Below are 16621 nucleotides of genomic sequence, written 5' to 3'. Positions count from 1 at the left end.
AGCCCAGCCAAGATCCTTCCCCCTCCCTTTTTGTCTTTTTTCCCTCTCTTTCATTCTCTTTTTCTTTCTCTCGTCTCACTTTCTCTCTCTCTCTTTATCACTCTTTCTTTTCTCCCTTTTTTCCTGTCCCTCCTTTTTTCCTGTCCCTTCTTTCTTTCTTTCTTTCTTTCTTTCTTTCTTTCTTTCTTTCTTTCTTTCTTTCTTTCTTTCTTTCTTTCTTTCTTTCTTTCTTTCTTTCTTTCTTTCTTTCTTTCTTTCTTTTTTTCTTTCCTTCCCGGAGCCGCTGCGGCCCCGCGCGCCAGCTGGGAAGCATTCCCTCTCCCTAGCACACAGGCCGCCCGCTGTAGCCCTGCGCGCCAGCCAGGAAGCTTTCCCCTTCTCTATCTTGGCTTCCCAAGCCCAGCCAAGATCCTCCCCCCTCCCTTTTTGTCTTTCTTTTCCTCTCTTTCAAAGGAACAAAGTAAGCCGCTTTGAGTCCTAACCCTGGAGAAAGGCAGGATATAACAAGTAGATAAATTAAAATAATCACTTGCAGGATGTTCAGATAGGTAATCTTTGATAGGTGCCAGTATTTACGTTTGTTCCACAAAATACACTGGGATAGATAACAATGGCAAGTATAGCCATAAAGTCCTTCTCCAGGAAGAATCAGAGAATGTCAATGGAGAGTGTTGCACCAAGATGACTAGTTGTGTATCCTATGCACAGGGACAGCCAAGGTTGATGCTAAAATATCTAGGATTGCTGGCATTGTTGGAGGGCTGTGTTTTTGTTTTTTGTTGTTTTTTGTTTTGAGCCAATGATGAAAATAGGTTGGATCCCACCAGCTTTTCCTTTGGCACAAGAGAGAGGAAGGGGCCCTTTTCATCTCCCAAAAGGCTATGCTGGGGATCATGGGACCTGCAAGGACAAAAAGCCATGTGGGAAAAGCTGGCAGGATCCAGCCTATTGTAAATTAATAAACCCTTCTACACAGAAAGATAAATTATGAGTTGGCAAGCTTCAAAAAATGAATAGAAGTCTGTCTTGTTTTTCTCTCTGTTCTCGGCCAAATTCCAGAAGCAGGAGTTTGAGGAAGAGCAAGCGAATTTCTGGGTGTTTGTCCGAGGTAAAACTGAGTCTGCACAATCCACATTTAACAGGTATGTGTGGTATCTGAAACGTTGAAACAATTCATATTTATAGGGAGTTTTTAATAATAATTATTATTATTTATAGGGAGTGGAATTCTTTGGAAAAAAAGGTCTCTTTCAAGAGTGATTACTATCAGTCTTTGAAGCTATTACACTTTCTTGATCAAAAATAAATATCTGCTTATGTTCCGTCTTTAAAAGATTAGGCAGGAGAACTATTACCACCTTGGCTTCATTATTTAGTTTTCTATATCGGGTGTCAAACTGGCAGGCCGGATCGGGCCCCCAAAGGGCTGCTCACCGGCCCATGCCCTCTCCCCAGGCAGCCAGGTGCACTCTCCCGCTCCCCTGCACTCTTCCGGGGCAGCTGGGCCCCTGCGGGAGCCAGGTGCGCACTCCCCGTCCCACCCCCTGCACTTTTCCGGGGCAGCCGGCCCCCTGCGGCAGCCGGGCCCCTGTGGGAGTCAGGCGTGCTCTCCCTGCCCCCCCCCACTCTTCTGGGGCAGCCGGGCCCTCGCGGGAGTCAGGCACTCTCCCCGCCCCCCGCACTCTTCTGGGGCAGCTGGGTCCCCGCAGTAGTCAGGCGCGCTTTCCCAGTTTCCGCCCCCCCCGCCGCTTGCATGGCAGTAGATCTGGCCTCCTCACAGGGACTCCCCCCCCCCCACGGAGGCCAGGTCAACCCATTGGTTTCTGTAGTGGCCCATAGAAACCAATGGGTAGACCTGGCCTCCTTGGGGGGGGGGTGTCTCTGTCGGGAGGCCAGGTCTACTGCCATGCAAGCCAATGGGTAGACCTGGCCTCCAGGAAAAAAAAAACACGTCTCTGTCTGGAGACCAGGTCTACCCATTGCCTTGCATGGCGGTAGACCTGGCCTCCCAACGTGGACTCCCCTTCCCCCCCGGAGGCCACACATCTTCAGCCCGACGGCCCTCCTCACAAATGAGTTCGACACCCTGATCTATATTTTTTATTTAACAAAATTTATATCCCACCTTTTTGCCCTTATAAGGGCCACGAAGTTGGTTAACAAATTAAAACATACTTAATAAAACCACATTTTTAAAAACCTTTAAAATCAACAACCACCATTTTTAAAACCAGAACTAAAATATTATTAAAAAATTTAAAAAAACCATTGGGCAGGAAGGAGTATCACTGAAGGAACATTAAATGAAACTAAGTTTTCACCTACTGACAGATGATAACAGAAGGGGACAGATGAGTCTCTCTGGGGAGAGAGAGTTTCCAGAGTTTTGGTGCCACAACCAATAAAGCCCTCTTTATGATGTTCTGTTATCACAGGCACAAGAAATAAATTGGGGAGGCCAAGTTTGGATCCACTGGAATCATTTGTACCTGGTATTTGTAAGGAACTCATAAGTTCAGCACTGGATGTTTTGGAAGAGACTCATGATAAAGAAGAGAGCATGGCGCAAAGTCTTTTAGCAGCGTTGTTCACCATTTATGCTGGAGTCGATGCCATGACGCATGCATACGAGCAAGCTGAAGAAAGTCAAGAGAACTGTAAGCTCCATTTTATTAACAAAGCCCAGTTTGCACAGCCTTCATTGTTTTATGTGAAATCGCCTGACACAGACCACTGGCCCATCTAGGACTATCTAGTCTGGCTGGCACAGCAGCTTTCCCTTGTCTCAGGCAGAGGTGTCTTCTCAGAGCTTCCAGGAGCTGCCAAGGAGTAACCAGACAAATACCCCCTCCCTTTACCACCCTTCAGAAGAACATATGAAAGATGTTTTGTTAGAATGGGTGATGCTGCCACTGTTGTCTTTTGTTGCACCTTCCCTGGTTCTCCAGGGTGATCTGGGCCCTAGAATTTGTACCTCTAGCATTCCTTCCCCCATCTTCCCAGCTACCCTGTCTCTTCTATCCCTATTTCCTGAGATCCTTTTATTAGAGATGCTGAAGAGCAAACTAAGTTTGCTACCCACTCACAAAAAAAATGTGCTGTAGCACTGAACTATGGCCTGCTTAAATTCCAGTTTTTAATCTTCTCACTGTTGTTGACAAATGATTTGGAAATATTTCTTTCTCCTTCTCTGCTCTTTGCCAAAATAACTTGTCTTTGAATTGATTATTTTTCTGTGTTTAGTTTTCATTGTGGACCAGGCTGCCCAGTCTGGCAGCATCAGAATCGCTTCCGCCTTTGAACGACTTGTGGTTCTAAGCAAACAGTGGCTGAGCAGTTTCCGAAGAAGCGAGGAATTTGTAGACACTTATGACGAACTAAGGGAAGGCCTAAAACAATTGGGAGGATATTTGCAATTGCTATTGCAGGTAAATGATCTCGTTGCAAATTTATTTAAAAATGAAACACTGGAGTGTTGCCTGTTGCATGGCAAAAGTATTGCAATGTTCTGTTGGTGGTGGTGCTGAAACAGTAATGCAATTTGTACTATTGTTGCTGGTCTCAGACTACTAGTCTATCAAAGTCAGTATTGTCTGCTCTAACTGGCAATGGGCATCCAGGATCTCAAGTGGAGAACTTTCATAACCTCTACTCTACTTCGAACCAGGGACTTTTGGTTGCAAGATAGATGTTCTACCACTGAGCCACTGCCCCTGGGACCAGCATCTGAAGGTGTATGGCATTGAAACGTTTCCTAACGGTTACAAATTTTATATTTTTGTGTCTCAGGGTGGGTGTTCAGATTTGTCTTCGATAGTTGCAGAGGCACAGAAGAAAATAATGAGCACACTGAAAGAAATGGTAAAATGCATAGGACGTTTGGTGGTACTTACAGGGTCGGACCTATATTTTCCAGCAGGAAATAATGGTGATGCGAGCAATCCAAAGGTATGTGTATGTGAAACATCAGATTTAAGATGTTTCTAGTAGATATGTTTAAGACAGAAAATTAGTAAGATGTCAAGCGATGATAGCTAGTTTTTTTTATAATTTTTTAAATTGTTTCCCTTCATTTATTAGATTCATGTAAAAATCAACATTTAACTCTAAAAGTTAATAAAAGTAATAAGAAATCTATAAAAAATCTATAATAAGCATATAGTGACTTCCCCCTCACTCTCTTCCATCTACAAATAAAGTGTATATACTTTTGCTGATTAAACTAATCCCCATATTATTTAATGAATATATATTTAACTTATCTTATCTGATGTCATTCATTCAATATTATAATCATAATACAGAGTATATATGAGAGATTAAATCAAAGAGTATCCTTTAAATGGTCCTATCAAAAATTGATTTTTACAGTAAGTTCTCCACTCCTCCCATTCCCCCCAAAATTGTACGTTATCATTCTGATTTATCAAAGCCGTAAGTTTCGCCATCTCCGTCAATTCCAGCATCTTATTTATCCAGTTAGCGATGATTGCTAGTTTTAGGGCAAACTTCTCTCAGTTTATTTGGTTCGTACAAGTTTTTTTCTGAGAACTCTTAGGGGAGAAAGTTCATTGGCTGACAGTGTTGGCTACCCCATATCATTTTGCATTGTCAAGGTCAACTCTTCCAAAGCTTCATCTGTCTTTTGTACTGTGGCTATGCCCAGGAAAGCCTTCCAGGGAATGGGGGTGGCACAATTCCTGAGCTTTATGCCACCACAAATAAGCAGCAGCCGGTTTAACTTCCTGCCAGGATAAGAAATATAGCAAGATTGTTCTGTATTCATATTGTCAGGACAGTGTTATGTGGTTGTGATGTTATAATGCATTAATCAGTGGGAAACAGTTTTAACTAGCAGTGCTACAACGTTTGGTTCTTTTAAGTTATTTTGCTTCCATTGTTTCCCCATGATATGGTACTATGTGAAAAACATTAAATTATCTTGTCCTTCCAACAATAAATGATCATTTAAAATTTGAGAAATAAAAGCTCTCTTGTTCTTCCTTCAGTATCTCTTAAATCTCATGCTGAGATTTTGGTAGCAGTCACTTTTCTAAAACACAAGCCTGTTAATTAGCAAGGGATTCACTCAGACATCTACGAGAGTTTCAGATCGGTAGATAGACATGTTGGTATACAGTGGAAGAGGAAAATTTGAGTCCAGTAGCACCTTAAAGACCAACAAAATATCCAAGGTATAAGCTTTTGAGAGTCAAAGCCTTCTGACAAAGGGTGCTACTGGACTTGAATCTTGTGCTTCCAAGAGAGTAATCCTAAACAGGCCTACTTAGAAGTAAGTCCCATTTTATTAAGTGGGGCTTACTCCCCCAAAAGTCATCTTAGTTTTGCAGCTTTTCTCCCATAAATGAATGACGTAATACAAAATTGGGACCTAATCTAGGTTTGCACTTTTAAAAGGCTGTTGCTGCTACATGTTTTGATAGCTCCATTAGCTTTTTCAAATCTCTGACTGTCCATTAACAGTTTTCTTTTTTCCTTTTTTCTGGGGGTCAGGAAGAACTGATAGCTGACCTCTACGATGGTCTAGGCACAGGACTGGAGCGTCTTTTAGACTGCATACAGAAAACAACTAGGGGTATGCAGGATGAACTCTTAAAATGGTACCCACAAAATGAGGTGAGAGAGTGCTTTTAAAATCATGCCGTCTTTTTGGCACGGGGAGGGAAACATCATTTTAGACAGAGTCCCAATTTAATGTTACCCTGGTTTTCTTTGTGAAACCTTGGTATACATTTTTGGTTTTCGTATGTATATACATACATTTATGTATGATGTATCTGTGTTTTTACTTCCCTTCTCATATTATGATAGTTGCTTACATCATACAAAAACACATAGCCATTTTCCAGAAGAGAAAGAGACACTTGGCTGCTTCTTAAGTTGTTCACTTTTTAATACCAGAAATCGTTTTAATTAATTGAAGTATATTGAGAATTAAAAAAACAAACTTAGAACATTTTCTGTGGCGTTTAACAGCTATGGTATTTTATTTTTAGAAGTATTTTTAAAACCTCCAATTGACTATCTACCACCTTCCCAGGGACACTGGAGCATTAATTGCTCAAAACTAACGTCTTTATTGGTAACTTAAAGCAAAATGATAACTATTTTTGTTGTGACAGCTTTTGCATTTAATTCTAGTCTATAGCATGGAAGTACACATTGTATTCCAAAATATATAGGCCAGGATTCAAGGGGAATAAGCTTGGAGTTGAGTAGAACTTGTAATTTTCCCCTTTCAGCAGCTGACTCCTTCCTCCCCTGCCATGGCACGTGGTATCATAAACAGCTTGTGAATGTCCTGTCAGTTTTCAAAGCAGCATGCTATGGGGCATGGGCTGTTTGAACGGAAGCATGCTTTAAAGGGTTCCAAAAGCATAAAATTCCAGTATGTCAAATTATTTTGGTTTGTTTGTAATTCTCAAATTTGCATTAAGCTATGCAGAAATTGCTGGGGGGTTTTAATGCTCCATTTAAGTCATATCCATTGTGTGCATGTTTCTGTATATAATCTTTAGAAAATGGCCACCAAAGCTGTCATCAGTTTTCTGTAAAATGAGGGCTGTCTTGCTGTTCATGAACCTGTACTGTAGATATATTAAAAGAAATGCAAGTGGGGAAAGAAGGATAAACTGAAAACAGGGTAGATGTGAAATCGGGTTCAGGGGTTTCTTACAACATCTGCATTTTAACACAAAAAAATTAAGACAGCAAAATTAGAAAAGCGAAGTGCCCATAATTCTAATTCTGGTTATTCAAAGTTTTGGACTATATTTAAAATGTTAGTTTTAACATTATCCCCTCCTCCAGCAGCCAAAATTCAAACTTTCTTTGTCGGACTCTAATGAACTATGGGAGTCAGTGTGGTGTATTGGTTAAGAGTGGCGGACTCTAATCTGGAAAATCGGGTTCAAATCACCACTCCACATGAAGCCTGCTGGGTGACCATGGGCCAGTCACACTTCTCTCAGAACTCTCTCAACCCATACAGAGGCAGGCAATGGCAAACCACCTCTGAACATCTCTTGCCTTGAAAACCCTATGGGGGTCGCCATAAGTCAGCTGTGACTTGACGGCACTTTCCATCAATAAACTACAATGAGCACAGCACTGTCAGCCGAACCCTCTTCACTCCCCCAAATGCAGTCCTTGAGGACCAGTAGACTCTCAGGGAGGGTGAGGAGCACAACGTGGAGCTCTGCAATGGGAGGGGAGAATTGGTGGAAACTTCCCCTCCTCCTTTCATGCAAGTAGAAACATGCATGAATGAAAAAGGAATTAGGGTCCCACCCAGTGTAGAGGAACATATATTTTTTTATCACGATCAAGCTCTATTTGTGATAGTTTTATCACTATGAAAGCAATATGGCCTGGTTCATAATACTGGGTGATGTGAATATGCTCTGCACGGTGGTACAGCAGGTCACGTGGAAGTTCACTCCTGTGATGATCTAATGCCCATGACTCTCTCACATCATTAGATGTTAGGTGACAGAGCAGAGGTATGGCCTCTCCCCTGCAACCCACAGATTGTTTCATCTGGTATGTGTGACCCAGGAGAAGGTTGATGTAATAAACTCACATACATGGCTGAATATGTTCATTCTCAAAAATGCTTTCTTTTCAGCTTCAGAATCAGCTAAAGAATAAAGCTATGGCTTTGGCTAACCTTCTTGAAAAGTTCATATCTGCTTGTAAAAAGGTAAATGGAAATCTTTCTTAAGAACGTTTTTCACTTGAGCTTCCCCAGAGTAATGTTAGCTAGTCATTGGAACAGTGTTCCATTAACTATACAGTGGTAAACGTAACATTTTCTTAGATTCCCTGAGTGACAGAGCTGCAATGTATGGCAGCCAGTCCGTTCTCTCAGGAGTATATCTATATGATACAGTGAGGGGGGGAAAGTATTTGATCCCCTGCTGAATTTGCCCATTTGCCCTCTGACGAAGAAATGACCACTCCATAATTTTAATGGTAGGTTTATTGTAGCTGTGAGAAACAGAATAACAACAGGAAAACACCCAGAAACCCAGAAGACAAAAGTCAGAGATTGATGTGCATTATAATGAGTGAAATAAGTATTTGATCCCTTTGCAAAAGATGACTTAGTACTTGGTGGCAAAACCCTTGTTGGCAATTACAGAGATCAGACGTTTCTGGTAGGTGGCCACCAGGTTTGCACACATCTCAGGAGGTATTTTGTCCCACTCCTCTTTGCAGATCCTCTCCAAGTCTGTAAGATTTCGAGGCTGATGTGTAGCTACTCGAACCTTCAGCTCCCTCCACAGATTTTTGATGGGATTAAGGTCTGGAGAGTGGCTAGGCCACTCCAGGACCTTAATGTGCTTCTTCTTGAGCCACTCCTTTGTTGCCTTGGCTGTGTGTTTTGGGTCATTGTCATGCTTGAATACCCATCCTCGACCCATTTTCAATGCCCTGGCTGAGGGAAGGAGGTGCTCATCCAAGATTTGACATTACATGGTCCCGTCCATTGTCCCTTCGATGCGGTGAAGGTGTCCTGTCCCCTTAGCAGAAAAACACCCCCAAAGCATAATATGTCCCCCTCCCTGTTTGACGGTGGGGATGGTGTTCTTGGGGTCATAGGCAGAATTCCTCCTCCTCCAAACATGGCGATTTGTGTTGATGCCAAAGAGCTCGATTTTGGTCTCATCTGACCACAACACTTTCACCCAGTTCTCCTCTGGGTCATTCAGATGTGCATTGGCAAACTGCAGGCGGGCCTGTACATGTGCTGTCTTGAGCAAGGGGACCTTGCGGGCTCTGCAAGATCTCAGTCCCTCACGGCGTAGTGTGTTACCAACTGTTTTCATGGTGACTATGGTCCCAGCTGCCCTGAGATCATTGACAAGTTCCTCCCGTGCAGTTCTGGGCTGCTTCATCACCGTTCTCATGATCATTGCAACTCCACGAGATGAGATCTTGCATGGAGCCCCAGATCGAGGGAGGTTGACAGTTAGGGTTAGGGTTGTCACCTTCTCACTAAGCTGCTTGGCAATAGTCTTGTAGCCCAGTCCAGCCTTGTGCAGGTCTACAATCTTGTCCCTGACATCCTTGGACAGCTCTTTGGTCTTGGTCATGGTGGCTAGTTTGGAATCTGATGGATTGATTTCTTCTGTCGACAGCAGAACCCTAACCCTAACCCTAATCTGGCTGGTTGATAGGGGATCAAATACTTATTTCACTCATTATAATGCACATCAATCTCTGACTTTTGTCTTCTGGGTTTCTGGGTGTTTTTCCTGTTGTTATTCTGTCTCTCACAGCTACAATAAACCTACCATTAAAATTATGGACTGGTCATTTCTTCGTCAGAGGGCAAACGGGCAAATTTAGCAGGGGATCAAATACTTTCCCCCTTCACTGTATGTATATTTTCAAACATCTGCATTCGTGCTTTTTGTTCTAAGGTATGCACTTGCAATCTTAGGTGTACGCCCGAAAACATTAATGATGGTGAAGATGCTGTTATTGTAAGCTTGCTGCATTTCTATAACTCTTTGAACATAACTGCAGCTCAATTGTGTCTTGAGGGACAACTGTTTAGCACCATGATGTCTTAATTTGGTGAAGTAGTTGCATTCTTTCTCATCTTCTGAAAAAAATGTATTAACACAGAAGGAAATAGCTCTGTTAAGGAGAAAAGAATCTATTGATCTGGAGGTGAATAAAGCAACCAGTAAAGCTGCCAAATTGTTGGAGTTCCATCACTGTCTGGATCAAGTCTACCAGATGGTTACTTCTTCGTTACAAGGTATTAAGCTATGTTGCTGCTTCTTTTTCTTCCCACAAAGTCACTTTAAGGCTATGTTTAAAGAGAGGTATGTGATGGGATCCTCTCATTTTGCTTTATGGTCTTTTCTCAATATGTTACCTTAATTGATTTTTGAGGTCCAATTTATGCATTACTTCTGAGTGGGTTTTTGCTGCAACTGAACATCTTCTGTAGTCCCTTGTGGGGGATCTTGTTGGTAACTTGGAGAAGTGCTAATTGCTTGGGTAGCTCCGGTCACTTAGATACTTTCTGCACAGTTGCCCTACTGGAGGAAAGATGCCGGTATGAGGAGTGCACGCTTGATTAGGGCTTTTACATATTTTTGAGGCACTGGAAACCAGACGTTGGGAAAGTGTTTTTGTTATGTCAGGCTTGCCCTAAAAGGCAAAGAGACAATTTTGAAATAAATACCCAGGGAGGAGTGAGTCTCATATATCTCAGTGCAGAAATATACTTCATCTGTTTTCATTTGCAAGGCCTTGATGATTTTAGATGGTCACAGTTCCCCCCCCCCCCCACAGGTATCTTGTTTTTCCGTAAAGTATGGAATGTGATAAGTGTACACATTCCACTTAGGGCTGAAAGATCTCCTTATCTCTCAGTTTTTGCCACTGTTAGTTTGCAGAATGCAGGATTCTCTGCATAAGGTGGAATGATTGGGTGGTTGTTAATTATGTTGAAATCCTGCCTTTTCCCCATCATGGAACAGAAGGTGGCATTCGTGGAGATACCCAGAGGGCTCCTATCCAGGCACTTAGACTCAAACATACTTAGTTTTACAAGATTTCTGCATCCTTCCATCCATACTCTGGGACCATATTCTGTGTATAGTCCATTCTTAACCCCAGGAACAGTGCATTCTAGAATACTTGTACAAAACACACTGACATTAATCTTTGCCTGGTGCTTCTAATCGTACGCAATTTTGGAACAACTTTTTAAATCAGCTGGTCAGTTTGCTTGGTCAGAAGCTTACACGCCACCAGCCTGCATCCTACCGGTTAGTTCAGCAATACTGGAAACCTTTCTCCAGCACAAAGGGATCTTCCTCCAGCAAAAGTGGCTCTTCCTCTGGCAGAGTACGTAAGTGGGAGGAAGGGTCCTTAGGCCTCAAACTTTGCCGAGCAGAGTGGTGTAGGGTACTACAGTCCTCTACTGACTAATATTCAAGAATTCACCTCAAGAACAAGTATCAGAAGTTTTTAGTACCTTGTTCCTCGCCATCTCAGAACTCTTCAGTATTTACAACCCATTTCAGCGCAAAACTACTCTAGTCATGCCAGTGCTTTAAAAAAAGTACTCCATTTTTGAAGCCAAGCATTATATTTAACACTGGGCATTAGTATCTGTCAGTGCCTAAAAAGATCCATAAAATGAAATCTCTTATGCTGCAGTGGAGATGCTATACTTCAGAGGATTGCACTGTTGAACTTAAGACTTCCATTCTGTGAAAACTATGGATCGACTGTACACTAAAGATGTTGCATCCTTTTAAATGGAGGAATGCTGTAGCCCAGTACAAGAACTACAAGTTTCAATTGGTACACATAGCTTAGCTTTCCTAATCTGAACTGTATGAATATGCAGGTGTGGGTTGAGGACTTAAGAGCTGATTCAAACCTTTCATTTATTTTATACCTACATACTGAGGTACAAAATGCAAGCTTGGTTTGTCAATTGTGAGTGGCTTGCACGTGAATAATGGTTCCAGTTACCCAAATATATGTGGGAAAAGTAGTTAAAGGATCATATCCTCAATTCTGTGTTTATTGTGGGTAACAGCCCCCCCACACTTAAACATTTGTATGCCATTCATGGGTGATGTGTGCCCCCATATATAATAAACTGCTATCGATACCTTAGAGTACAAAAGCAAACCTTTTAATTTTTGATGGCTTCCGCCTGGTTGATTCAAGTGATACAATACACAGACATTTGGTGAAGAGTTTTTAAAATATATCTGGAGCAGTGGCGTTGTTGGGGCCTCTATGCTTGCTCCCACTCCCCTAGAAATATGTGTGTAGTCTTCTCCGTCCCTCCTCACTGTGTGTCTTTGCTGTTGTATCATAGCGTGGTAGTAGCTATGGAGGGTGTGGAACTAAAGCACTGCCGATGCTTTGTAGATATTAGTCCAACCAAACAAGAAACCTGGAGGAAAATGATACTGTGCCAAATAATGCTTAAGGAGCTTCCAGTGTTGTGTGTAACTCTGGCTGTGATCTCAGCCAGAAAAGTTATTCGCAGCATGCCTGGCCCAACGGTGTTACTTAAGAATCCTTTCCTTGCCAAAATTTGTAAGTAAATTGCATCATGCCCCACCATTAACAGCTTTTCATCCTGTTAAGCTTAATTCCTCGCCTTTCATTTCTCATTAGCTTTGTTGGGTGATGTAATCTCAGTCAGACAGTCTCCTTCCTTATGCTCCTCTCTTCACTAAAACCTTCCCTCACTTTTACAGTTGATTAGGTATTACGCTTGCCAAACATTTCTTGGCATCTATGAGATCATACTGACTCTGTTGAAAAATTTAGGAAGGCTTCAGCATGCTGGCTCCCCTATGTTTACCTTTCTATAACTCAATTGCCCTACAAGATGCGGGTGCCTTTCCTCCTTTTTTTAAATACCGTATATACTCGCGTATAAGCCGAGTTTTTCAGCCCAAAAAAAGGGCTGAAAAATCCGGCCTCGGCTTATACGCGGGTCAATACGGTAGGGGAGGAAGGAGGGGGCAACTTACCGCCACCGCTGCCGGGCCCATGCGGCTTCCCCCGGCCAGGAGCGCCCTGTGAGGGCCTCCTGCGGCCGCTGCCGCCGGGCGCACCCGGCTCCCCCTGCCCTGGAAGGGCCGGGGGAAGACTCCTGCGGCCGCCGCCGCCGGGTGTGCCTGGCTCCCCCCGCCCTGGAAGGGCCGGGGGAAGCCTGCTGTGGTTGCCGCTGCCACCAGGCGTGCCTGGCTCCCCCTGCCCTGGAAGGGCCGGGGGAAGACTCCTGCGGCCGCTGCCGCCGGGTGCACCCGGCTTCCCCAGCCCTGGAAGGGCCAAGGGAAGCCTGCTGCGGCTGCCGCCGCCGGGCGCACCTGGCTCCCTCGCCCTGGAAGGGGCGGGGGAAGACTCCTGCCGCCGCCACCGCCGGGTGCGCCCGGCTCCCCCCGCCCTGGAAGGGCCACGGGAAGCCTGCTGCAGCCTCTGAAGGCCGCCACCACCGCCTTCGCCGGGAGCCCTGTCAGGTAAGCCTGCGGGGGGGGGGGGAGGGGTTATAAGCCGACCCTCGGCTTATACGCGGGTGTCTAATTTTCCCCCATTTTTGGGGAGAAATTAGGCACCTCGGCTTCTCCGCGGGTCGGCTTATACATGGTTATATACAGTAAGTTGGATCAAAGATGACAGTAGAACGTGTGACCAGCTTGCATGCAGTTGTTTTCTGGCTGCCTGCTGTTTTATGGTATTAGTAGAAGCCGTGAATAGGGTCACAACGTGAAGCGAATGGTAACAAGGTAAACAGCCATGTTTCTGCTACTATTTACAAGATCTTTCAGCCATGTTTGAAGAAAAAGGCAAGGGAAAGTCAAAAGCTATAGATCCATATTTTTTTTTAGTATTTATAGGTTAATCAACTGTTTCTTCTTTTTTTTGAAGTTACTGGTTATTAGACTTTGATCTTTCTGGCTTTGTTTTCTGCAGGATCATACACAAACAAAAATCCACTGAGATATTTTATAGAAAAGATTTGCATCTTAGCTGGGAATTTTAATGCTCTGTGCCATTCATCTACTTTGCCTGTTGCTTCAGCGGGTGGTCCTTTTTCCAAAATACCTGATTCGCTTGTGAACAGCAGTGAACTGGAATCTGTAGCAAAGTCACTTGTTGTAAGTTTTGAACTTGAACATGGGTGGGACTTGCTGAAACTTCAAGGTGATTATGTGAGAAATACTGAAGAGGCACAGCTTGGAAAAGACAATGCTGCAACAGAACGGGAGCATAAAGGAATTCCAAAACGAGAATATAAACTTTGGTCTCTATCTCAGAGCTCAGGGGAAGCTTCACCTAGTAGAATTCATTGGGTATGAAATGTTGCTTGATCGGTGGGAATAGTTCAGAGTGCAAGAAATAGCATATTCTGTAAAGTATAGGTTGGCTGTTGCTGCTACATCTATCCTCGTTTTTCTGACAAGAATCTCGGAATTTGAATTTGAGTGTGAAGGCCAAGCTCTCGGGTTCACCTGATTAAGGGAGCGAGAGCATGCTCTCCTCCCTGTTGTGTGTCCAAGGCACTGTGTGAACCAAGCCCAGGCCTGTATGAACAGAGGGATGCCTCACATAACCATTCCCCACCTCAATAAAGTGAGAGGATGAAAGATTTCCAAAGCCAACCCGTGTGGCACATGACCAGCTCTTCCACTGCCTTAGATGTCCAGTTGGGAGGCACGTGCATGCCGCTTCCTTCAACAATGGTGAGACTTGGCTCAGCCAGATGAATGTATAAACCAACCAAAGTTTAATAGCAACAGTCAGTTCCTACCACAATAACATCTAGTCTAAAATGTGCATTTTAAGGTTCAATCCAAGGAAGAAATGTTGAAATCAGAGGTTCATCCTGCATTAACAGAATAGGCTTATTTTAAAGCCGTGCCATGTCTGAGGAGGAATATTAGCGTTACTGGTAGTATTTCTTGGCTGTTAGGTCTACAAATGTTCTACTAGAGAGAGTATTTGTTGTTTGTAACTAAGTAAAATATTATTCAAAGGGATTTTTTAAAAAAAGAATGTGTCCTGAGTAAAGTAAGTGGTGTTCAATAAGAAGAAATTAGAGGAAAGGCTGCCACTGCCATTGGAATAGCATCCTGCCTGTAATTAAAAGAAGCTTGTTCCTGTGCATGTGCAAAGGGAAAGGTGTGTGGAAGCCCTCTGTTCCTTAAAGCGAGCCACCTTGGAGGATCTTCTCTGAACATCAGAGCTAGTTTTTCCATGGAAGAACAACGGATGGAAGAGGGCAGGGAATCTCTGTTGATGTATCATATACCCCATTTATACTATGCAACAATTTTGAAAAGCTACAGGTTCTTGTCAGATAAGGGTTGAGAATTATTGTAGATGCTAATAGCTTGATGCTGAGGATAGTTGGCTTTTCTTTTGTAACTTATCTGTGACACCTATTTAAAAGGGCAAAAAAGAGAGAACACTTTGCTCAATTTTTTCTATCAGTGGCTTGGTTTCCATAGAGGATTTCTGCAGATGGAAGGAATTTCAGTCCATGGAGCAGGACTTTCCTGCCTCCTCCCTCTCCCAAAACACCCCCAGAGGAAAGTCCTTCCTGGAATACCTCAGTGTGAGTTGGAGATCTGCAGTGGGAGGGTAGGAATCAGCAAAAATTGTCTCCCCCTTCTATCCACAGTATTTCTGTACAATTATATTTTGCCAGCGTGGCTGTTGGGAGAGTTAAAATAACATTTTATATAATTTAACAGTGCAGCAGGATCAAGTCATCATGAAAAGACTAAAACTATCTTTGCATACTATTTCAGTTGATAGAAATCCATATGTGGATTTTTGGAAAAGTGTTAAAACAAAATTACAACGTTGCCCTTGATATTTTGTCAGATTCAACTGCAACTTGAAAATGTAACTTATGATCATGTATTGCATATATGCATGTTCCTGCACACATGGACGTTTGTAAAAATACCTGCAAATATTAGAGTAAAATTGTAAAATGTACATAAATTGCCAGTGTAAGGAAGATACAAATCTGATTTTTAAAGCTTCAAATTATATATGTGTATTTAAATATTAAAGTTGTTTTGTTTTTATTGATATACTTATATTTTGAAGCTCTTATGTACTGATTTTCTTTTAATTTCCTCCCCCCACCCCAGTGGTTCAGGAATGGGGGCTTTGCTTTTGGCTGGGAGCTGAAGAGGTGTGTATAAAAAGCTTTTGTGTACCACGGGGACGAGGGGGGGGCTTCCATTTTCCCCATTCTGGTAGCAGCCCCTCATAGCTCATGGGAGGCTGCTCCAAACAGTCAGCTTCTGGAGACTGCTTGCCACCAGAAAGGGACTGAAAAGCTGTTGTATGCTCTTGGAGCCCCACCACCAGCTACTATTAAAAGAGAGGAATTTTTATTCACACATGCATGCGTGTCCGTGCGCATGCGCACACACACACAAATTGCCATATATTTTAAATTTCAGGCTTTAAATATTTTCACCTCTTGGACTTCTGGTGCCAACAATACATCTCTCATTTCTGGAGGTATTGCATAGGATTGTGTTGTCAGCATCTTACAGTGAGTCAGGCATCAGTTAATTTTGGTCACTGCTGTGTACTCTGGCAATGGCTCTCCTGGATGTTAAGCAAAGGAGTTTCTCTGTCCTGCTACCTGTGAGATCCCATGTTAGGGGGGAAGTTAGAGATTGCACCTGAGACCTTGTGCTTGCAGAATCTATGTTCTAAGTTATGACCCCTCCCCGTAACGTGGATTCTGTACTGTATAGCACTTGGGTAGTTTGTAAAATGCCAGAGTTTTTACTTCCCAGATTTACTACTTTAGTCCTACACTGTAAAGTATCAACTCTCCTGCTTGATCCTATTTTTGCTATTGCTCCTTCTTGCTCTTTTCCCCTCAAATGGTAAGGAAGTGATGTATTAATATCCATTGATAATGACCCTTCAAAAATAGGATGTAGGAATCTATAAAACGTTTGGTTCCCTTAGTGTTTGAAGAGACTTTCTACTTTACTCCTTTACTACTTTACTCCCTGTGTGCTTTTTCAAAAATTATGAATTTGCATTATTCTTTTATGATAGT

The 16621-nt window shown here is 43.0% G+C and overlaps 1 protein-coding gene across 1 annotated transcript in view; it reads left to right on the top strand.

The window, feature by feature from the left end:
- The window catches only part of KIF14 (kinesin family member 14), a 48668-nt gene extending 34722 nt beyond the window's left edge, over positions 1-13946 (top strand). The window contains exons 23-30 of the mRNA XM_056844726.1: positions 1060-1142; positions 2436-2657; positions 3244-3428; positions 3790-3948; positions 5515-5637; positions 7649-7723; positions 9658-9793; positions 13495-13946. Coding sequence (XP_056700704.1) covers positions 1060-1142; positions 2436-2657; positions 3244-3428; positions 3790-3948; positions 5515-5637; positions 7649-7723; positions 9658-9793; positions 13495-13880 — 1369 coding nt within the window. The 3' untranslated portion in view covers positions 13881-13946. The remainder of the gene's footprint in view (positions 1-1059; positions 1143-2435; positions 2658-3243; positions 3429-3789; positions 3949-5514; positions 5638-7648; positions 7724-9657; positions 9794-13494) is intronic.
- The last annotated feature ends 2675 nt before the right edge of the window (positions 13947-16621 follow it).

Source organism: Euleptes europaea, chromosome 2 (assembly GCF_029931775.1).
Source record: "Euleptes europaea isolate rEulEur1 chromosome 2, rEulEur1.hap1, whole genome shotgun sequence".
In the NCBI taxonomy this organism is placed as follows: Eukaryota; Metazoa; Chordata; class Lepidosauria; order Squamata; family Sphaerodactylidae; genus Euleptes; species Euleptes europaea.
This window is presented reverse-complemented; position numbering and strand designations above follow the sequence as displayed.